We start from the raw sequence: 20,309 nt of genomic DNA on the forward strand, positions 1-20,309 counted from the left end.
CAACCGAGTTTGGACGTTCCTCCCATCTGGATCTCTCTTTATCAGTAATGAAGTTACCAACTCACAGAGAAGTTCTGTATGATGCGACAGGTTCCTCATGGTTTGCTATAACGTTCTAGTTATTTCCCTTTGACATAGCCTGCTGTCAGGTATTTAAATAGCTCTAGTGGATCTGACTGATGTTAGCTCTTTCTAATGGATCGAGCATAGTAGATGTGTCCCCCATTAGCTTTTAGATTACTGGACAACAGAGACTCCAGAAACCCAGTAATTCCGAGTGTTATACACCATCATCAGAACGCTTTAGAATATTCTAGAAGAACTGTGTTTCCTGTGTGGTCATGTAATATTTGATACTCTGTATATAGTGAAGGGAAAGTAGGCAGTTCTTCTTGAAATTCTTGTTTCATTTATTGCTCTCTCTGATGTGGTTTGTCCTTGCATGCTTACAAGTCTCATCTTACCCACTGTTAGTGTACTGATGTCTGTCTGTACCTGCTTCAGACCAGCATTTGAGGAATGTATGTACAGACAGTGAATTTCATGTGTGTGGGGGTCCTTGCAGGCCCATTGATCTGTCAACAATCAAGAAGAATATTGAGCTGGGTGTGACACGGAGCACAGCAGAGTTCCAGCGAGACGTGTTGCTCATGTTTCTCAACTCTGTCATGTACAACAAGAGTAGCCACTTCGTACACAAGATGGCACGCCAGATGCAGCAGGAAGGCATGCAACATGTGCAGGTTAGCCGTCACCTGCTTCTCACTTAACTTCCTTGTCATTAGTATACGTCATGATGACTTGCCTCTGAATCCTTAATGGTCATCTTACTGCATTATGTTACTTGTGCAGGTAAAGTGTCATTAAAGAAGTAACTTATGAATCAGCTGCCATTTCTTGGCAAATCTGTTTTTCAGGGGCTTTGCCTCACACAGTCTGTGATCTTCAATTTGTTGTTAAGTACATCGTTAATCATAGTATACAGCGTTGTCATTAGCTCACACTATGTAGCTCCAATGGTGGAGATGATCAATGAGTAATGAATCAGAAGGGATATACTGTCATGGCATTTGCCTGCAGAGACAGGAAACCCACAGGAATCTCTGTACTGTACTGAGTGGGACAGGTGGAAGGTTCCTTCCTTCCATATCCCTTTCAATTCATCATTCATTAGTCATCGTACCCTTCAATGCTAGTCTACATCCTGACAGCACTGTAATATAAAACAATAGAAAAGATGCTTCTGTGTTCTGAATTAGCCATAAAGAAACTTGGATGAAAGGTCCTCTAAACATGTCATTTCAGCACATAGCTGGAGGGACTGAAATTAATCTTGAAGACCTTCAAGTCAGAAAGGTCCTCTAAACATGTCATTTCAGCACATAGCTGGAGGGACTGAAATTAATCTTGAAGACCTTCAAGTCTGAAATAGCTGATGCCCAAACCAGCTATCAGACTGTGGACTCCAAAATATGTCAGAAGCATTGTCGTTAAACTAAACTGCTTGCTACTACATTTCTGTTTCTTGTCTTCTTTCTCTACTCTACTTCACCTTCCTCTTCCTCTTCATTGTCTTCATCCTGCTCTTGTACGTCTTCAGGTCCACAGAACCAGTCTCGTATTTCTGTGTTTGCTGTATAGCCAGTTGCATTTTCATTGTCATTTTTAATAATAAGGATTTAACAGTTTGATTTGTTTCATTCTGGTCCGTCACACTAACGATTACAAATATAAATCAGTTTTCAGTGCTGCTGTGCTGTTTTCAGTGAAAACAGCACAGCAGCCACGAGCAAACCCTGGAAGATATAAAGAACCTCCACATCAAGATAGCCAGGTGGCACAATATCTGCCCCATACAAGAGGGACGATGGGAGGACAAACACGAGCCTACATGGTTTATGAATTTTAATTACTGACAATGCAAAAAATTTTTAATTAGCATCAAGAAATTTTAAATAATTTTTAAAAACTTTACATTCCCAGGAAACTGCTGTGTTTGTGAAATGTTCTATTCTGTGTACTATGCATTGTAGCATATAAGTGTACGTACTTTCCATCTAACTTATGTGAAGGTGGTTTCCTATTTGTAGTGACATTTGCCCTCTGAAGATGGTCCGCAGAGACCGAAACATGTAAGGGTGTTAAGTTTCTCATGTAGTAATAAACTTACAGGTCACATTGGACGGAGTGATTTATATTTGTGATTTAACAGTGTTTTGTGGGTTAAAGAAATCTGTTCTCAGAAGTGCAATGTTTTGATAATCAAATTATAATACAATTTATTTATGTGTATGATATTCAAATAATTGTGCTCTATTAACACAGCCAAAGGGATCAGTTTCTTACATGTATAAGGTAAAGTTGTCCCTATGCTTAGTTAATTAACTGCCATGTGATTAAGATGTCTGCGGAAGTGGAGTTACAGGACGACACAAGCACAATAGACCATTAAAGGTCGCAGTGCTAGGGCCAGTTTCATGGCTCACCCCTCATACTCATACTTATACAGCACAACACTAGATTAAGGTGAATGGTTAGTTGATGGAACCTACTGGGTAGAGGCTGTCTGGGCTGCAGAGCCTGTCCAGATGCTGTGGAGAGGAGAAACATGTCTGTCCCCCCAGTGCTCTGGTCATTCAGTCTGTAGCCTATTTTTGCACTATACTGACTGAGCTATATTGTCTCTCTTCTTCAGTGCACTGAAGCTGAATGGTGCAGCTTGTCATGATCTACTGTTTGCACAATTTTAGGCCATCATTTTATATGTTCAGAATCACTGTATATCCGAAGAGCAAGTAGTTCTATTCATCTGTGGGAATGTCATTGGTGTAGGACTTCCTGACAACGCAGATGCTGGTCCAGGTTGTGGGAGAAGTTCCCCTGAGGCGAGAGACCCGCACAACAGAGGCTAACAAACAGAAAGACTTCCTAAGCACTCCTGGGTCTTCTAGTCAGGATGAGACAGATGGACCAGTGCAGTCTCAGAGCAGTAAACGCAAGCGTGCAGAGCAGGACCGTACCTCTGCGAAGAAGAGAAAGGTCAGATCAGTAACAGGTCTCACTCTTATGTGGTGTGCAGGCTTTAACACCACATTTTTGTTAACTCAGGGAATACTTTACAGTATGAGAGTTACAACAGTGTAGGCTTGTATGGCAAGTCCTTGGTTTTGAATCCTGGCTGGGTTACTGGCATTGCTGACAGGGTTATATGGTTTTACTCAGTCTCCCAAGAGAAATCGCAGAATAATGTCTTCGAATAGGCCATGATCACCTCCTTCAATATCCTTACCTACTCACCATTCATCAATATCTTCTCATCTTATTTGATGCTACATAACTTAATGTTCATTTATTGCAAATATGAACGCTTGTCAACCAGCCTCATCTAGCCCAGCAACATGTGCAGACACTCACTCAAGGTTTGTGTTTTTTTTATTGCTAGTTGGGTGGGACTAAGTCCCTTGTACTGTGGCCACTTCTGGCCTATTGTACCAGCTCCAGATGATAGGCGAGGGTGATTGTGGAGCAGTTGGTGGAATGAAGATTGGCAGGGGAAACCGAAGTACTTTGAGAAAACCTGCCCCAGTTCCACTTTGTCCACCACAAATCCCACTTGACCAGACCCAGGATTGAACCCGGGCCGCCGCGATGGCAAGCCAGTGACTAACCGCTTGAGCTATGGCGCTTGTGTTTTGCTTTGTTGATTTTAAACCTTTGTGATATGAAATCTGTAGAAAATCTGACAGTAAAGGGATGAGGGCACGCAGCTTGAGTAGTTCTTTATGAAGCTCTTGTCAGTGCTGTAGGGACCATAGCATGTGCCGATAACGAAGAGTGTTTTAACTGATGTGTTGTGTGTTTTCAGTTGGTTGCAGATGATTAACAACCAGAATGCCACAGCAGTTTCTTCATATGCAGCTGTCTTGTATTATACCTGAACAGACATTTGAAGTAGAACAGGCTTTAAAAACATGCTTCAGAGAGGAATAATCAGAAACAAGTGCACAGAAGCATAGAGTATGCCTGCAAAACTACGCGAACTAGGTAATGGTATCATTGTACCATTTGCAGGGTTCAATAAATGTCAACTTAGTGGACAAGTCAAATGCCATTCATGTGTTTCACTATACCGGTATCTTACAGAGGAGTTCCATTGCTAATGGGTGTGATGGTACTCTAGACTTCACACTGATCTCGTTTATCTAGACTTGTATCTGGGGTGTGCTTGGTTCAGACCTCAGATGGAACACTAGCTATTCAGGCAGTGTTTTCGTGGTTTGGTCAGTTTCTCCAGGCAAGTCAGTTTTCTTGCTATCTCGTACTGTGTAGCCTGAGATACTGAAAACATCGTTGAATAACTAATAATAAAGACTTAAGAATTCCTTCCTACCATTGTATTCCCATCCAGCCCTCACTTGCATATATCATGAGTCCAAAGCCTGTGTTACTATCAGAGGTTATCGTGCGATTATTATGAACAGAATGATTAGATGACTGGAGGGGAATGTGGTGAAGTATGCTTGAGGGGAAGCATGACAAGTTGAGCATTATGTGAAATGGGTTGTTCTATGGGTCTTCTTTCCATGGGAAGTGCAACACATATATGGAAACCTTGTAGTGTATAATAATATACTTCTTGCTAGCCATACTTTTTAGTAACCACAGACAAGTGGAGAAGGCTCTTGAGCCCTCTCTGTGGGCTTGAAAAAATGACAACTTGTGTAAATTATGGATCCAGTGTTATACCTCCTTTTTATTTATATGTCTGGTTGCCTCGATCTTAGTGATAAGGAAGTTTTTGTTTTCTGTTTCCCACCAAGGACCTGATAAAGAACCTCAAGAGATGTTATGAAATTAACTCCACATTAGAAGCCATTTTTCTAGAGCTTGTGAAGTCCATAACGTGCATACTCAGTGATTGTGTGATTTCAGAATATCTGTCAGGGCTGTAATGTATGAGATCGGATCAGTGGAAGGGTCATGTGTGGAAACTACAGCTAGAGGTGGGAACTGTCAAGTTTTCCTGTTTGCTTCTTGATGAGTATTCCACTCATCATTTTCTGTCTCAAAACTTCTGAACTTGGGGATTTATCTTCAGTTACAAGTCGTCTTGTAAATGTGATGCACACGTGAGGAAGTATTTATGTTGTGACAGTACCTGGGACAGTCAAACTTCTGTCAGCACGAGGTAGATCCAGTTCAGGTAGAAGGTAACACGAGTTGATACGTCTGGCAACAATTTGCTGGCACACTCTGTGTGTGACCCAAAGCTGGTGATGCCTACAACACTGTAGAAACCATCCTGCTGCTCCTGCACTGCCAGGGGCCCCCCACTGTCACCCTGGAAACACCACACAAGTTATGTTTCCATATCTGCTGGCAGAGCCCAGGAGTTCAGCACCAGAGGACCATTGAGCCTCTTTAACTCCTCGTATCATGAATTTATATGTAATGAATCATTTTCTTTTAAAAATTAATACTGTGACATGTAGACCGATTGCCAAGTAACAGCTCTGTTGAAATGTTTCCACAACAACGAGAGGACACATATTTTCTGTGTGGCTGGTGCCGGGGCTATATAACGATCAGCTGCTGTTACTAGAGAGTCTTGAGATGGCAGTTAGAAGAGTAGGAGGTTGGTGTGAGATGGCCACCAGCCTGCGAGGATGTCAGTCTGAGAGCAGAGGAATGTCCACTGTTGGTAGACATCGCCAAGCAGCGCAGTGAAGACCAGAACTTTGTGTGATAATGATTTGTGAAGTGTAGTGTCACGAGCTGTACGAGTGTCCACTAAATATGATTACCACTCCAGACCCAATCTATAGTTACACTTATTACATGATAATATGTACTTCTTTTCATTACGTATAATGAACTTTAGCCGCAACGAAATCATGTCAAACCTTCTGTGTGTTGTTGACCCTACCTTTCCACACCCAGCTGCTATTTTTCTTTTGTGGGTTTGTTATGATGCTGTCAGTAGCTAGACAATATATAGCATTGAATTGTGTGATGACAGGTAAATGATTTAGAATGAAACAGTCTTGACCTGATCGAGGTGGTATCATTGAAATCGTCTGGGGGGGCTTCGGAAGACCATGCAAAACCTCTGTCAGGGTTGATATTCAGACTGAACACCACCTGAGTACAAGTCGAGAGTGTCGCTGCTACACCCACCCACTCAGCCTCTGTATCTGTGAGTTCTATTTAAAACTGTTCCATACTCCATCGTGACTCAGAAGTGAACTGCTATTTGTCAGTGTTGATTCCTTTTCTTCACTCTTTATGGTTTTTGTTGGACCTTCCCCTGTGCCACTTTGTCCACCACAGATCACTCTTGGACTGACCTGGTATTGAACCCGGATGTGTGCAGATAGTAGCTGAGCTGTGACATGACTTGCTGTACCAACTGCAGTGGTTCTTTAATGTTAACTGAAATGAGAGGGTGTAGAGTGTGGCAAACAAAATCCCCGCGCTGCTACAACGGAATGCAGCGCAACAAGATCCAACATCAGCAAATGTACTCTCAGATAAATATATATTTGGTCGTCGACTTACGACCGACTTCCGTTCTGACTGACAGGTTGTAAATCAATCTGGTCGTATGTCGGCCATATATTTATTAACAGTATTTTTTAACCTTCCTAATCTTTTTATCATTATAATTTATTTTTAAAAACTTTTACAATTTAATCATCTTTTATTTTTCATTTTAAATACAGTAATGTTTTTATCTTTTACTTAGTGATACTGTACATATCTTCGTTTCTACGCCTAGGCTATCTTCTGTACATAGTGTGGTCATAAGTCAACGACCAAGTGTATTTCAATGAGTAGCTGGTGACTGCAATGAAGAATATCATTTAAGAAGTTTTAACTCTATTTTTAATTCTAATCTTAATGTTTAAATATATTTTAATTAATAATTAACATCACATTCACATGCAGTATATCATTTTAACATACAATGCAAAAGTTTTGGCAAGATAGACGAGCACCTGATGATGGCTGTGAAGGGATAAAACTTGTCATGACAGAGAAGTAGGTCAAGACAGTAAGTTGCGTTTGAGACAAATGTATATATACAAATAAAAGAGGATTGGCGAGGAAGTGGTTGTTACTGTTCCATGGTGTTATTTGGGCATTCACATGGACTGTACGAGGAAGATGTCAGGATTGCAGCAAGTAGGGTTAAATGCGACCGGGTTATATTGAAAGGTTCCTTCAGAATGCAGTCCACCTACAGTGTCACCACCCAAATGACCACACCTTATACACAAACAGGCTGCGTGCGGAAGTGCAGGAATAATGCCATACCGTACATGTTGCTGGAGTGCCTGGTCCAGCACACAGCTGGCTGTTCTCGATTTGGCGCCTTGCATTCATATTCCACAGCTGGTTGCAGATGACATTGTCCAGGATGCGTACAGTCGCAGAAAGTAATACTGATGTTGGTCCTGACACTGAATTATTTCCTGTGCGTCCCCAGCCAGCGATGACTCCATAGCGACCGGCATATGTCTCATCTGTAACAGGATGTTCATTACAGAATATTTGCTAATGAGTTTAAGCTTGGTGCTTGAAAATGTGGAGATAAGGAGACAAATGGGGAGTTCATGCCCACAGCCCCCAGTACCTTCAGACCACAGGTGTTTGTCATGCCATGGGAAATAGGAAGCACAATGCAACTGTAGCAGCAGTGGCAGGAACTCCTTGCCCCAGGGTTTGAGAGTTTGGCCACACAGCTGTTTCAGATTTGAGATTATGCTGCAGTGCCTATGAACATTACTGTCCTCTAGGAGATGTCACTGTATAGACTCGATCATCAGCAACATTTCAGGGGAACCTACTGCCTCCATCTTCTTGGTAAAACAAGGTGCCCAGTTCCTTGAAAACGGAAATGGTTTACCAGACCACGCGGCATCACATTCCAGATGACAGTAATCTTTAAAGTAACTAGTCTGATGTCAGGTGCAACAAACGGTTAAGTACAGATGTGACAGACTGGAATACTAAAGAAAAGTTCTAAGCACAATAGAGCATTGAAGGTCACGGTGCAAGGGCCGGATTTTATAGCCCACCCCTCATACTCAAAGAAAAGTTCTTCCCAGAAATTATCGTATGTTACCAGATGTTGGCGGCAGGCAGATGGGCCTGATGATGACGCTGTAGCTGACAGGCTGAATCAGACGTAGCAGTGCAATGTCGTGTCTAGTTCCCAGGAACTGAGGGTGCCTCACTATTCTGCTGAGACGCAGCGCGACCTGCCTGATATCTTGCACTGTGTTCCAGTTGTGTATACCCAGCAACACTGTGAAGCGTACAATGTCTGCTACAGTTGGTGCTTGATCGCTGTGGAGAGAACAGTTCTCGGTCACCAAGTATTTTTTTCTTCTTTCCTGGCAAAATACTTCTGAATGAGACCTTGGTGTTCCTGATGGTTAGCATTGCTGCCAGTTACAGAGATTTACAATTCAGTGTGGTCTCAGAATCCTGAACATTTCTGATATTCCCCATGTTCACAAAGTTTTGTCATACATGAGGGGAGTGGTGCTGGTAGGGGTGGGAAGTTAATGGGTGAGAGTGACCCCGTGGATAAGCAAGACACCATGGAGTTGTATGCAGGGAGCAAATGGAAAACACTACATGTTCTTAAACTTGATATTAGATGGACTGAGAGGCAGCTTAGCCTCAGGATAGGAGGCCGAGTGGCCCCTGGGCTGGTTTGATAATGATAGGAGAGATAGACATCACTGCCCCTGCTTGAAATCGAACTCCTACCATCCAGAATGCAGCTAGCAGTTTTACCTACTGATCTGTCCCTGCTGTGATATGGAAGGCACATAGAAACATATGCACTTGACAACTTTGACACAAGTGACCAGTGCCTTACACCTTTATCATTGTTTCTGAACCAGTGGGACTTCAAAGCTGAGCAGTGGCATATAAGGTCTCTAAAGTAAGGTAAAGTATAGGTATGGGGGAGTGGAGGTATAGCTCCACCAATCTTGACCTCAGCACTGGATGGAGGTGAGTTGTCTTCTTCATGCAGTGGTCATTTTACCTGCAGGGAAAGAGCTGCCAATATCTATTGTGTAAAGGCTTGGTGAACCCCAGGGCCATCCTGGATGTTGTACAGTAAAGAGAAATCTCTCCTATTGAACCATAGCTGTTGAGCAAACTGCTTTACCAGCTGGGCTCTCCTGGATGTTCCCCAAAATAAATTCTATTAATGATCAATATAATAGTGGAATGTACATAATTATAAAAATACAGTTCTTGGGAAAGACAGAAGCTTTGTTTTTCCTGCTGTGGGGCAGAATGATCAGTGGATGCAGGATGCAGAAGATTGAGAATTGCCAGTCTAGACCACTGAGCCCAGGGCAGGGAAATATGTACACTTACAATAACAAGCAGTGAGCCGCAGTCAGCACCCACTCATGAGTGATGAGGGATCCCCCACATCGGAAAGAATAATCAAACATCAGTGCTGCGACCCAAGGGAACACATTGGGTGACTCCATACCCCCTATTATCCTGCTTGTTGAGACACCTTTCGGCCGTGTGATGCTGGAAAAACGTTGCTGCTTTGTTCTGAATGTTGGAAATGAGTTCAACGTCACGTTAGGTTTCGGTGTTGATGATGATAATGAGTTTTCTTTTGAATCCATGCTTGGGTACAAAGCATTGGCAATGCCACAGGCTTCCACCACTGCAAAAGGAGAACTAAAGTTAATCTGATGTGTAAAAGGTACATATATGCATATGTAGTGGCCTTATATGAGCCTTATACACTTTTAGATGTTAATAAAGTACAAGGTTTTGTTTCTTAGAAAGCAGCCACTTGGAAGATCAAGAAGAAGATGACCATTATGAAAATATGTTGTACAGAACTGTGTTTTACCACAGGCTTTGAATATTTGGGTTCAGAGACTAAATTAGTTTGTGCTCTTTCTACCAAACATGATTAACTCTCTTTTGGGTTGTGTTGCCATGTGTTGATGTTTGAAAAGAATGTATTGCCTCCATCCACATGGTCCAGAAATAACCTGAACAAGGAGCAAGTAGAGAAGATGGAGGGTTTACTTTTCTACATGGCTACATGGTGGTGCATCCCAAAAGACAGTAGTCTCTATAGTCAGCTCTGAGAACCTCTGATCTCACAAGTTTGTTTATTTATTGCCACATTTTCCTATGCATTCAGTAAAGAAGCCATTTCATCACAATTACCTGGAACATGTACAGATGTGCAGTTAATTTGAGCCAGTCGGATGTTCCAGAAAGCATTGGGACTCTGTGCAGTTACCACAACCTGCACCTTACTCGTGCCCCTCACATTGATGACAGCTGAACAAGAGCATTAAGCTTTAGGTGTATGTTGGTACAAGTAAACTAGACATCATTGCATTTAACCCTTTCACTATGATAGATGGAATATCTCTGATGTGCAGTCCTGAACAGTGTGCATGTAGACAGTACAGTATTGCTAAATATACAGTGCTTTAAGAGTCTACCAAATCTTGTAGGAACATTAGTAAAATGATTTTTATTACGAGAAAAGGTCCTATTAACACGAGTCAGATGGCAGTTTTTATTTAAAAATGTCATGAAAACTTGAAGACTAAAATAGATGTTAGATAATAATGAAATATATTACAGATATTTTTCAAAGTGTCCATCAGTGAATTGAATGCACATTTGAGCACAGTATATTGGAGTCTTTGGCAGCAATGTGCATGTGTTATGCTTTTTTGCTAGTAAACCGACCAAGGAACTGAGGCAGGTTCGATTTTTAATGATTCTGACACAACTGAAGACTATGTAGCATCAGATATATGTAGTTGATGAATTGCAAAAGGATTTGGAAGGAAATGGTTGTGACTTAAATGAGGTACTGTTCCAACATTCACTTGGAGAGACTGAGGAAAACCACAAATAACTATATCCCAGTCAAGATTAAAACCAATTTTCTCCTGAGTACAAATCTTAGTGATAGCGCTAGACCAACCTGTCTGGTGTTTGGTTTTCTGTTGCATGTAGTCTGTATGAATGAGATGGTATATGCATTTGATGTAAATCATGAGGCACTTAACAGGTTATTTGGTAGACAAAGGGCTGCAGTGGGATATTCTTTTGTTATGTGTGTCTATACAGACAAATGTTTCATAATTTCTGTCTTTAAGCATTCTGTTGCTGTTTCTTTCACATATATGAAAACGAGATATCAGTTTTTCCATTACACAACATGTATTCTGTCCCAATGTTTACAAAGTGGGTGGCATGTTCTAGCACGTATGTACCATCTTAATGTCATCAGTTATCTCAAGGCATGCATATGCTTTATATCAAGAGATATGCTTGTATATATTTAGTATGATAAGTACATTGGCATTCTAATTGCATATTAAGCTTTAAAAATGTTATCTATAAAATAACCAGAAAATAAATTATGTTGGATTTTAGGTTATCATCGATAAGAAAGAAGAGTGTGATCTGTGTTGTAATGCTGTGTAGTTTGGTAGCTGTCCAGTGACATTTCAGAGGAACTTTGGTGGTCTGCTACTGAACTATACAGCATTATAACACAGATGATCATAATCTTCAAAGGTAAATTAATTATTAAAAAAGTTGGTACATAGTATTAACAGATGTACAAGGCAATTGGCATATATTACTGTGGATGTTGTAGCTAATTTAGCTGTACACAGTATTACTTGTTTATTTTTCTGATTCACCACTAGAAGTTTTTTGTTAATCTGCATGTTGGATGATCTGGGGGTTAACACAATTGGCACTGGCTGCATAGGTGTATGTGACATGTTGCTTGAGTGGTAGATGGTACAACACTATGGAAGTTAAGAATCATCATATTTATCTCAACCAGACATACAGGGTGTCTTTAGGAGATCAGTTTTGGGCATTTTAGAGACAAGACAAGTATGATCTGAACTTACTGGACATTCCTTGTATCAAACCGCAGAAGGGCACATTGTATCCATCCAAGGTCTGTTTATACTGTAATATTGTTACTGAATCTTGTGAACAGGCCCAGTGCACGGCAGGAGAAAGTATGGCTTCAATGAACTCCACCCTAGAAATAAATTATGAATTGTACATAACATAATTCTTGTGCATCTACTTTTTTTTTTGTTTATTTTTCTTGAAAGCTATAAGACTTGAGAAAAGTGTATTTGGTATAAAATGTTTTATTTTTCTTGACAGCTTTTCTCTAAAACGAATTTTGGCCAGATAAATGTTTAAGAGCTACATTTATTATGTGTACAGAAACATGTGTATGACTTCATATAGTGTCCAGTGTCTGAAGTTAGCCACAATTGGAATTTGTTAACACATTTTAGTAACCATTTTGAAGTCTGAAAAGGAGAACTAACTAATTGCATGGAGTTCAGTCTTTCTTGAGAAGCTAATCATTGCTATGTTGGGATTTTGGACTTTATCCATCGTCCTGGTTTTTAAGATAACAAATAAAAACACAACGTTTCGGAAACTGGATCTGTTTCCGTCCTCAGGTGAAGGAAAACACCTATTCAGTTGGGTCCCTTAGAAAGCGCTAGCCTCAATCAATCCAGTGATTGAGGCTAGCGCTTTCTAAGGGACCCAACTGAATAGGTGTTTTCCTTCACCTGAGGACGGAAACAGATCCAGTTTCCGAAACGTTGTGTTTTTATTTGTTATCTTAAAAACCAGGACGATGGATAAAGTCCAAAATCCCAACATATCAATGATTAGCTTCTCAAGAAAGACTGAACTCCATGAAATTAGTTAGTTCTCCTTTTCAGACTTCAAAATGGTTACTAAAATGTGTTAACAAATTCCAATTGTGGCTAACTTCAGACACTGGACACTATATGAAGTCATACACATGTTTCTGTACACATAATAAATGTAGCTCTTAAACATTTATCTGGCCAAAATTCGTTTTAGAGAAAAGCTGTCAAGAAAAATAAAACATTTTATACCAAATACACTTTTCTCAAGTCTTATAGCTTTCAAGAAAAATAAACAAAAAAAAAAGTAGATGCACAAGAATTATGTTATGTACAATTCATAATTTATTTCTAGGGTGGAGTTCATTGAAGCCATACTTTCTCCTGCCGTGCACTGGGCCTGTTCACGGGATTCAGTAACAATATTACAGTATAAACAGACCTTGGATGGATACAATGTGCCCTTCTGCGGTTTGATACAAGGAATGTCCAGTANGTGTTTTGGAGGACACTGCTGCTACCACTTTCAGGGTTGAAGAGAGCCAAGCAAAAGTTAATTGTTGCTTGTTTGCTTGGTTTGTTGTTTGACACTGAAGATAGAGGCAGGGTGTACCTCCATTGGTTAACTTATACCATGCTCATCCCAGGTGATAGTCATGGCTGTGAGAACCCCAATCAGGGACAAAATCTGTGTTTACAGACTTTATGAGACAAATGATGGCCAAGGTTTCTCTTTCTTCTTCAGTCAAACCTTTAAAAATTTTGGTTCACTTATGCTTTGCACGCTTAAAGTACAGTTTAGTTCCTTATTTCTGTTGAATGCAGACTGTAAACAGTGCCCCAAATGTAGATCTAGCATATGACAATTATTAGATAGAATTACGTGCATTAAATAATACAAGGAGATCAGTGTAATATGAATAATATGAACCATACCACTGCATGATGCATACTTACAGGAACAGCATACACCTCTCGAGGACATCTGTGGTTCAATGCAGTAACCTATAGATTCACCCCCTGACTGGTCACAGTATTGCCTTGAGGTACAGGTCCCCCTCTCACATGGTACAATGCCCCCAAATATGCCAAACATGTCTGAAATGAAGGTTTATAAAAACACATATCTCTAAATAACATATAAATCAAAATGAACACTGGTCAGTAAAGGTAAAGTTGTCCCTGTGCTTAACTAATTAAACACTGTGCCATGAAGGCGTATGGGGGAGTGGTTGTATAGATGCACATTTTCTTGACCTCGACACTAGTTTGAGGTAAGTGGTCAGCTTCACGTCCCGGGAACACTGGTCAGTGATGTCAAAATTTAATCAAATTATTACTGATCACAAACATTGTGAATTTTGGTTAATTATTTGGGAAATGCAGTGGAGCCCCCATTTAATGTGCATGAATTTAAGAATTCCTCATTTAGGTGATCATATCCCCTGGTCCCTAAGGAAACCTGAAAGTGGGGTTTCACTGTGTGTGTGTGTCTGACATTTATGTTGGGCAAACTATGACTGGGGCAGGGATTCCTACAAGAACTGAAGAATTCCCCTTCAAATCATCACTCTCTAATAATCCATACTCATTTATCATCATCCTCTGAAATGTGTACCTCGCATACCTGGTGGGTTAGCACAGTAATAACATATCTACTGGTTCAACTCGAAGCCTCAGATATCCTAACTGCGAATTCTCGCAATTTTCCCCAGTTACTTCAGTTGAATTCACAGGTAGAACATTAGAGAAAGGTCACAACCACTCCCTTTCACCGAGAAGGTTGGCATAGCGGTAATGTTCTAGGTTTATATTTGGGAGGTACTCGATTTGGACACCGGCTATCCTGACTGAGGTTTTTGGTGGTTTTTCCCAGTCGCTCCAGGGAAATAGTACCTCAATTAGGTTACTACTGCTTCCTTCCAAATCCCTTGCAATTCACTGTTCATGTATCACCCTACCCTTTGACACTGTATTTTCTTAGGTACTGACAGTGATGTAAAAGACTTATGCTCCCCGAAGCTTATCGCCCCCAACCACGTGACTTCTGCTTGTGAGACATAGAAATTCTTACTGTTTTGCCTCACATATCCAAAATTCATGTTAGTGGTGACATAACTTCTTGCCATTTTGGAGACGCTCATTGGCTGGACGCCATGCCTGAAAACAAGGGAAATAACTATGTCAGATGTCAAGTTGGCTCAAGCGGTAATGTTGCTGACTTGCATTGGAGCTGCCTAGTTCGCATCTCAGCTGGGACACTGGTTATCCTGAATGAAGCGTTTTGTGGCTTACCTCAGTCCTTCCAGGCATATGCGGGATCACTGCCATGAGAAAACCCTCAACCGCCTGTATGTAGTTTTGTTTAACAACGTCAGCAACTTAGGCTACACAGTTTCGAATGATTGGATTATAGTGAACAATGGAAAGGTCCTCTATTTAACTACCTGATCAAGTACCTGGTTTTCATCTGACATGGAGAAAACATATAACTGCAAATATTTCCATGAAAGGAATGTCAGCTATAAGAAATACAGGTTGAATTAATTCTAATTCTGTTTTGTCTTTTTGAGTTGGCTTTGAATGGATTATTTGATTTGCGATTTTATATTTCAAAATTCCGAATTAGCTCCTTAATTTTCTGGGCACTTTAATGTACATTATATGCAAAACAAAATTTACCTTGTATATCCATGTTTAGATTCTTAATACATAGCATATGAGGGTTCTTCAAATGAAACTCGCTTGGGGATTGTTCCAGGGAAAGTACTAGAAACAGCTGAAAATGGGCTCAGTGGATGTTGAGGCAGGCATTCCAGTTAGGCATCAGTTGATGGATTCCGTCCTCAAAGAACTCCCTACACTGGTGCTCGAACCACTGCACCACCATCATTGTGAATTCTTCATCCATCCAAACACATGAACGGGTTTCATTTGAACAACCCTCAATTTTATAAAGCACAGGATTTTAAAAGTTTCTGTATTTTTAAATGTGGAACTTTAACCACTGTGCTGTAATGAAAATTTCAGAAGAATCCATATAAAACTTTCGAACAAATGATGGCACATACAGCGTATTAAGAAGATTGTTTGCTAGCATGTGGCTGCTTACAATGCAGGTGTATAGAACCATTTAGTCAGTCAATCAAGTGCACTCACCAACATGACAGCAGGAGGAAGAGTCCAGGAGGTATAAGGACCATCACCCTTGCCTCACCATCTTCCCACGTCACCTGCACAGCAACTGTTCAGAAAGAGCACTAAGGTGGCAGTGAGAGGTGGTACCATCAGGAAATGCCACTAGAAAGCTGCCACTAGTTTGATTTATGGCCACATGATTGTCTCTTGTTTATTGCTGAAGGAAACTCACGTGTAGATAACCACTGAATGAGTTCTGTAAAGTTATCTCTGGGCTCAGTTAATTAAGCACCATGCCATAAAGACGTATGGAACGGTGGAGCTGTAGCTCCACCATTCCTAACCTCGGAATTAGATGGAGATGAGCGGTCAGCTTCATGTCCCTGCCGCTTTACCCCTGGTACGTGAGTTCGGATTTTTCCTCCAGTGCTTCTGAGTAAATTGATAGAATTTACCGACGCTTTTGGTCATCAAATCACGTATGACCCAATCTCTGCTTCACGCTGGTTTATCCCTTCGCTTATTCTTCGACCGTGAAGACATGTTCCTCCGAAACGTCGGATGACCCAACGGGCTACACGGCGTTATATCCCAGAAGATAGAACTCTTCATATCCACCACTGTGTTTACCTCAAATCCTACAGCATTTTTATTTTACTCGTGGGGTGGAGTTAGACTGAGTCCATTTGACACGACGACAGCAGTTGGGCCTATTGTTCCGGCCCCGGACGGTAGTTAATGTGTGAAGCAGCTGGTGGACTGAGAATTGACAGGGGAAACCGAAGTACTTGGAGAAAACATGACCCAGTACCGCCCTGCCACAAAACCCACATGACCTGACCTGAGATCGAACCCGAGCCGCCGTGGTGTGGTCTCAGACTCGAGACCCCCGCCAACCTGGATGATCAGAAAATTTCAGTTCATACCTCACAGGGAACACTGTGTCACCACAGCAACGGTCAATCGATTAATGGTGAGTAAAGAAATAATCATTTGTTGTGAGAGTCTTGCGAAATGTAAATACTCGTGCGTGGGCAAAATGCAGAGTTATTTATGTTAAAGCAAGTGGTACACATTGTTACCACTGTGATTTACAGTGTTAAGGATAGCACTTATCGACATTTTCACCATGTTGACGAAAATTAATAAAATGATCAGTCTGAATATGATTACGGTACATATCGCGTCTCCTCAGGCAAAGATCCGAAAACTGTTTCCGGCGATTTAACTACGGGGGACAACACACATCTGTCCATTGACCCCGCATAAGGTCAAGTGCCCCACTTTCACTCCAGTGTCATAGGGGCACTTTCATATGCGGGCATTTAATCTCCATGAAACGAAAGGATTCTTATTACCTTGAATAAAATGAAACCACTCGATAACTTTTCGATTTTATAGCTCAGTCAGTGTAGTGGGATTAGGCTATGGGCTGCACAAGGTTCGATTACGTACTGCTTCAGATATTTTTGTCTACGTCACAGCGTCCAGAGGAGCCGGGATAGCTCAGTCGGTATAGCGACTGGCTACGGGCTGGACTGCCGAGGGTGTCGGTGTTGGAGTCCCGGTAAAGAATTTTCTCTTCTCCGCAGCGCCCAGGGCCCAGACCGGCTCTGGGGCCCATCCAGCCTATCCAATTGGTACCGGGGTGTGAAGATGACCACTCACCTCCAACTAGTGCCGAGGTCAAGAAAACGTGGATTTATACATCCACTTCCCCATGTGTCTATGGCGCAGGGCATCATTACCTTATCCCGGCTCCGTTTATTGATTTCGCGTAAAAGTCGGCGACAATAATCCAACGCTAAGACGGGATAACTTAACTTCTCGAAGGTTACGAATCGCACTACAGAGGAAACACTACTCTGACCTCTATGCCTATGAGATTTCTTTTTGCGTGAACTCAGTTTGTTTTGTAGATTATTTTGTGACGTCAGTAGCTTGAGTATTAGCGTCCAGTGATATGATGTCTGGTGAATGATGGACTGTAAATGACCCGTAGAAAGAGCCCTCAATACCCATTGGGTAGGATGGAGGGTGGGCCCCAGAGCCGGTTTGGACGACGTGGAGAAGTGAAACGGACTCGAACTCCGACCTCTTGGCTGTCCAGCCAGTAGCCAGTCACCATACCGACTGCGCTATTCCGGCTCTGCAGCCGGGGTGACTCAGTCAATATAATGATTAGTCTATAGGCTGGACGACCGAGGAATCGAGGTTCGATTCCCAACAGGAATAAGAGTTTTTATATTCTCCACAGCGTCCAGACCGGTTCTGAGTCTCGCCCACCCTCCCTACGGCTTGGGCATAAACAGCTCTTTCCTTGAGGGTAATTCAGACAGGGCAAGAGGCTCACCATTAAAGTCCATCTAGTGCTGAGTTTAAGAACGCATGGTATGGTGCTGTATTAAGCAGAGGGACGACTTTACCAATACCTTTTAGTTCAGTAAATGAGTGACCAGCAACTGGGTGTTTTGGATTTGATTCCTGTTGAGGATTCTTCACTGTCATATCCAGAACAGCCCCAGGATTCACTCAGTATCAAATATTTGTTGTAAAGAGGCCAGAGCCTCATCTAGTGCCAGTCAAGATTGGGTGGAATTTACCTCCACATCGCCTATGCATCTTCACTGCATGATGCATGCAAAAGAGCAGCTACTGCAATATACCCAAAGATTAAAATGTCTAAACTCAAGCTTACACGTCGCTTTGAATAGTAGAAGTAACTACAGACAGGGACAGCTTAATTCACTCATCTGATAGGATTCAGCTACAGAGAATTCAAATGGAATGATGAAGTGCTCAAACCAATATTGTTAAGCCCCTATAGTGATAACTATCAACCGGCTACAGAGTGTAACCATTCTTTGCCTGGGATAAGGTTGCCTTCCTCGGCAATACAACATGTTCAGTTTTTAGATGAATTGTATGTATTTACTTCTGGTTTATTTACTGCCGCTATCAGGAGCTCAGACTGTCAAATAGCAGAGTGATTCATGAATGATTCTTTATAAATGATCTGGAAAGAATTGGTCTTGGCAAAATTTGAGGTACTATCTTTGCATTCATGTGGAGGGACTGAGAAAAACCAAGAAAATCCTCAGGATGATCAGCTTTCACACTTAGGATCTCCCAAAAATGAAACATTACCTCCTCAGCCAACCTGCTTAAGAGACGAACCATACTGACATGAGCGAAAATCAGCCTAAAAGTGATACGTGCTACACATGACATTGCCTTCCTGTGTTGCCAGTGACTGAACAGGGAACTGGAAATTTACCACTCCTTGTCTACAGTATATACACTAATGATATTCCTCAGTAACATGGATTGAAGATCAGTATTGTGAAACACTGCATCCTTTCCATTTCTGGTATCTGGACGCTGTTGTGTTGAACTCCTACAGAAATGTAATTGGGGGTGTGGGGGGGGGGGGGGGGGGNTGAACTCCTACAGAAATGTAATTGGGGGGGGGGGGCTGGAAGTTGGTAACATAGCCATGGAGAAAGTGGGAGGAGCGTGTGTAAGCATACTGCTAGCCTGCGAGGTGGCACAGTGGCAGGAAGCGTGACCAATAAGAAACAGAAGTCACATGCGAGACATGAGGTTGTTATCACACTGTTGCCTTGAATGTGACGCAAGGTATTCCAGTACGCTGTTCCCACCACAGGCAACAGATTCCTCTGAGATATTGGTAATGGTGTACTGGACTGTGTTGTCACATCCTAGATGACATGCAAAAAACTTACATTATTATTTAGCTCAGTCAGCATAGTACCCAAACTATGGGCTGGATAACCAAGGAATCAGGGTTCAGTTCCCAGTTAGTGATTTTCTCTTGTCCACAGAATAGAGACTGGCTCTGGGGCTCACCAAGCCTATCGAATGAGTACAAGAGGCTCTTTCCCTGAAGGTGAGGGAACCAGGATGTGGAGCTCACCATTCATCTCTGTCTAGTGCCAAAGTTAAGAATGTATGAAGCCATAACTCCACTCCCCCATCAGTCTTCATTGCAGTGCTTATTTAAGCAAAGGGACTTCACCATTTATATACTACATATAATTTGTACGCAGTGTGTACACGGAGTCCGGATGGCTCTCAGTCAGCATAGCAATGGGCTTTGGGCTGGACAGCCTGGGTTCAATTCCCAGCAGGGTCAAGAGATTTTTCTCTTCCCCACAATGTACAGACCAGCTATGGGGCCCACCAACCTTCTAGCCAATGGATACCAGGACCTCTTTCCTTGGGGGCAAACAGGCCAGGACATGAAGCTAACCATTTATCATGATCTACTGCCAAGGATAAGAATCTGCTCCCCCATACACCTTCATGGCATGGTGCTTAATTTTACTTTTTTTTATATATGAGACAAACTCCGTCTTAAGTGCAACAATTTAATTGTAGTTCTTTCTTCTTCCCTTCCTCCACACTACATGTTTCGGCCCT

General features: G+C 41.8%; 2 protein-coding genes across 6 annotated transcripts; both read right to left on the reverse strand.

The window, feature by feature from the left end:
• Window positions 1-2,162: 2,162 nt before the first annotated feature.
• Window positions 2,163-12,387, reverse strand: LOC111871595 (chymotrypsinogen B). 3 transcript variants are annotated; one of them, XM_023864807.2, is made up of 7 exons: window positions 11,955-12,386; window positions 10,231-10,347; window positions 9,406-9,712; window positions 8,129-8,352; window positions 7,318-7,526; window positions 5,159-5,341; window positions 2,937-3,022 (listed from the first exon to the last, which is right to left on the reverse strand). In XM_023864807.2, the coding sequence occupies exons 1-6, from the start codon at window positions 11,959-11,961 to the stop codon at window positions 5,168-5,170; spliced, it is 1,038 nt and encodes a 345-aa protein (XP_023720575.1). In that variant the 5' UTR covers window positions 11,962-12,386; the 3' UTR covers window positions 2,937-3,022; window positions 5,159-5,167. The 3 variants fall into 3 exon arrangements, with proteins under 3 accessions (XP_023720576.1, XP_023720575.1, XP_023720577.1); XM_023864808.2 differs by lacking the exon at window positions 5,159-5,341 and having other exon boundaries at window positions 2,163-3,022; window positions 11,955-12,387; XM_023864809.2 differs by lacking the exon at window positions 2,937-3,022 and having other exon boundaries at window positions 5,266-5,341; window positions 7,323-7,526; window positions 11,955-12,387.
• Window positions 12,388-13,248: 861 nt separating this feature from the next.
• On the reverse strand, window positions 13,249-17,942 carry LOC111871602. Of its 3 annotated transcripts, none has more exons than XM_023864822.2 (4): window positions 17,615-17,942; window positions 15,888-16,083; window positions 14,803-14,888; window positions 13,249-13,826 (listed from the first exon to the last, which is right to left on the reverse strand). In XM_023864822.2, exons 2-4 carry the CDS (start codon window positions 15,929-15,931, stop codon window positions 13,474-13,476), a joined length of 483 nt encoding a protein of 160 aa, XP_023720590.1. In that variant the 5' UTR covers window positions 15,932-16,083; window positions 17,615-17,942; the 3' UTR covers window positions 13,249-13,473. The 3 variants fall into 3 exon arrangements, with proteins under 3 accessions (XP_023720590.1, XP_023720589.1, XP_033610206.1); XM_023864821.2 differs by having other exon boundaries at window positions 15,888-16,122; XM_033754315.1 differs by lacking the exon at window positions 17,615-17,942 and having other exon boundaries at window positions 15,888-16,156.
• Window positions 17,943-20,309: the final 2,367 nt, after the last annotated feature.

This window comes from Cryptotermes secundus, unplaced genomic scaffold, assembly GCF_002891405.2.
Source record: "Cryptotermes secundus unplaced genomic scaffold, Csec_1.0 scaffold1876, whole genome shotgun sequence".
NCBI classification, from domain to species: Eukaryota; Metazoa; Arthropoda; class Insecta; order Blattodea; family Kalotermitidae; genus Cryptotermes; species Cryptotermes secundus.

Coding starts and splice junctions, on each gene's coding strand:
- LOC111871602 (XM_023864822.2), bottom strand. CDS start 15,931: ATGGTCCTTATACCTCCTGGACTCTTCCTCCTGCTGTCATGTTG. Junction 14,889..15,887: donor TTCCTCCTGCTGTCATGTTG/GTGAGTGCACTT, acceptor CCTTGTTTTCAG/GCATGGCGTCCAGCCAATGA. Junction 13,827..14,802: donor TGGATATGTGAGGCAAAACA/GTAAGAATTTCT, acceptor CCTTCATTTCAG/ACATGTTTGGCATATTTGGG.
- LOC111871595 (XM_023864807.2), bottom strand. Junction 7,527..8,128: donor CTGCCTGCCGCCAACATCTG/GTAACATACGAT, acceptor ATCCTGTTACAG/ATGAGACATATGCCGGTCGC. Junction 5,342..7,317: donor GCACTCCAGCAACATGTACG/GTATGGCATTAT, acceptor TGGTGTTTCCAG/GGTGACAGTGGGGGGCCCCT.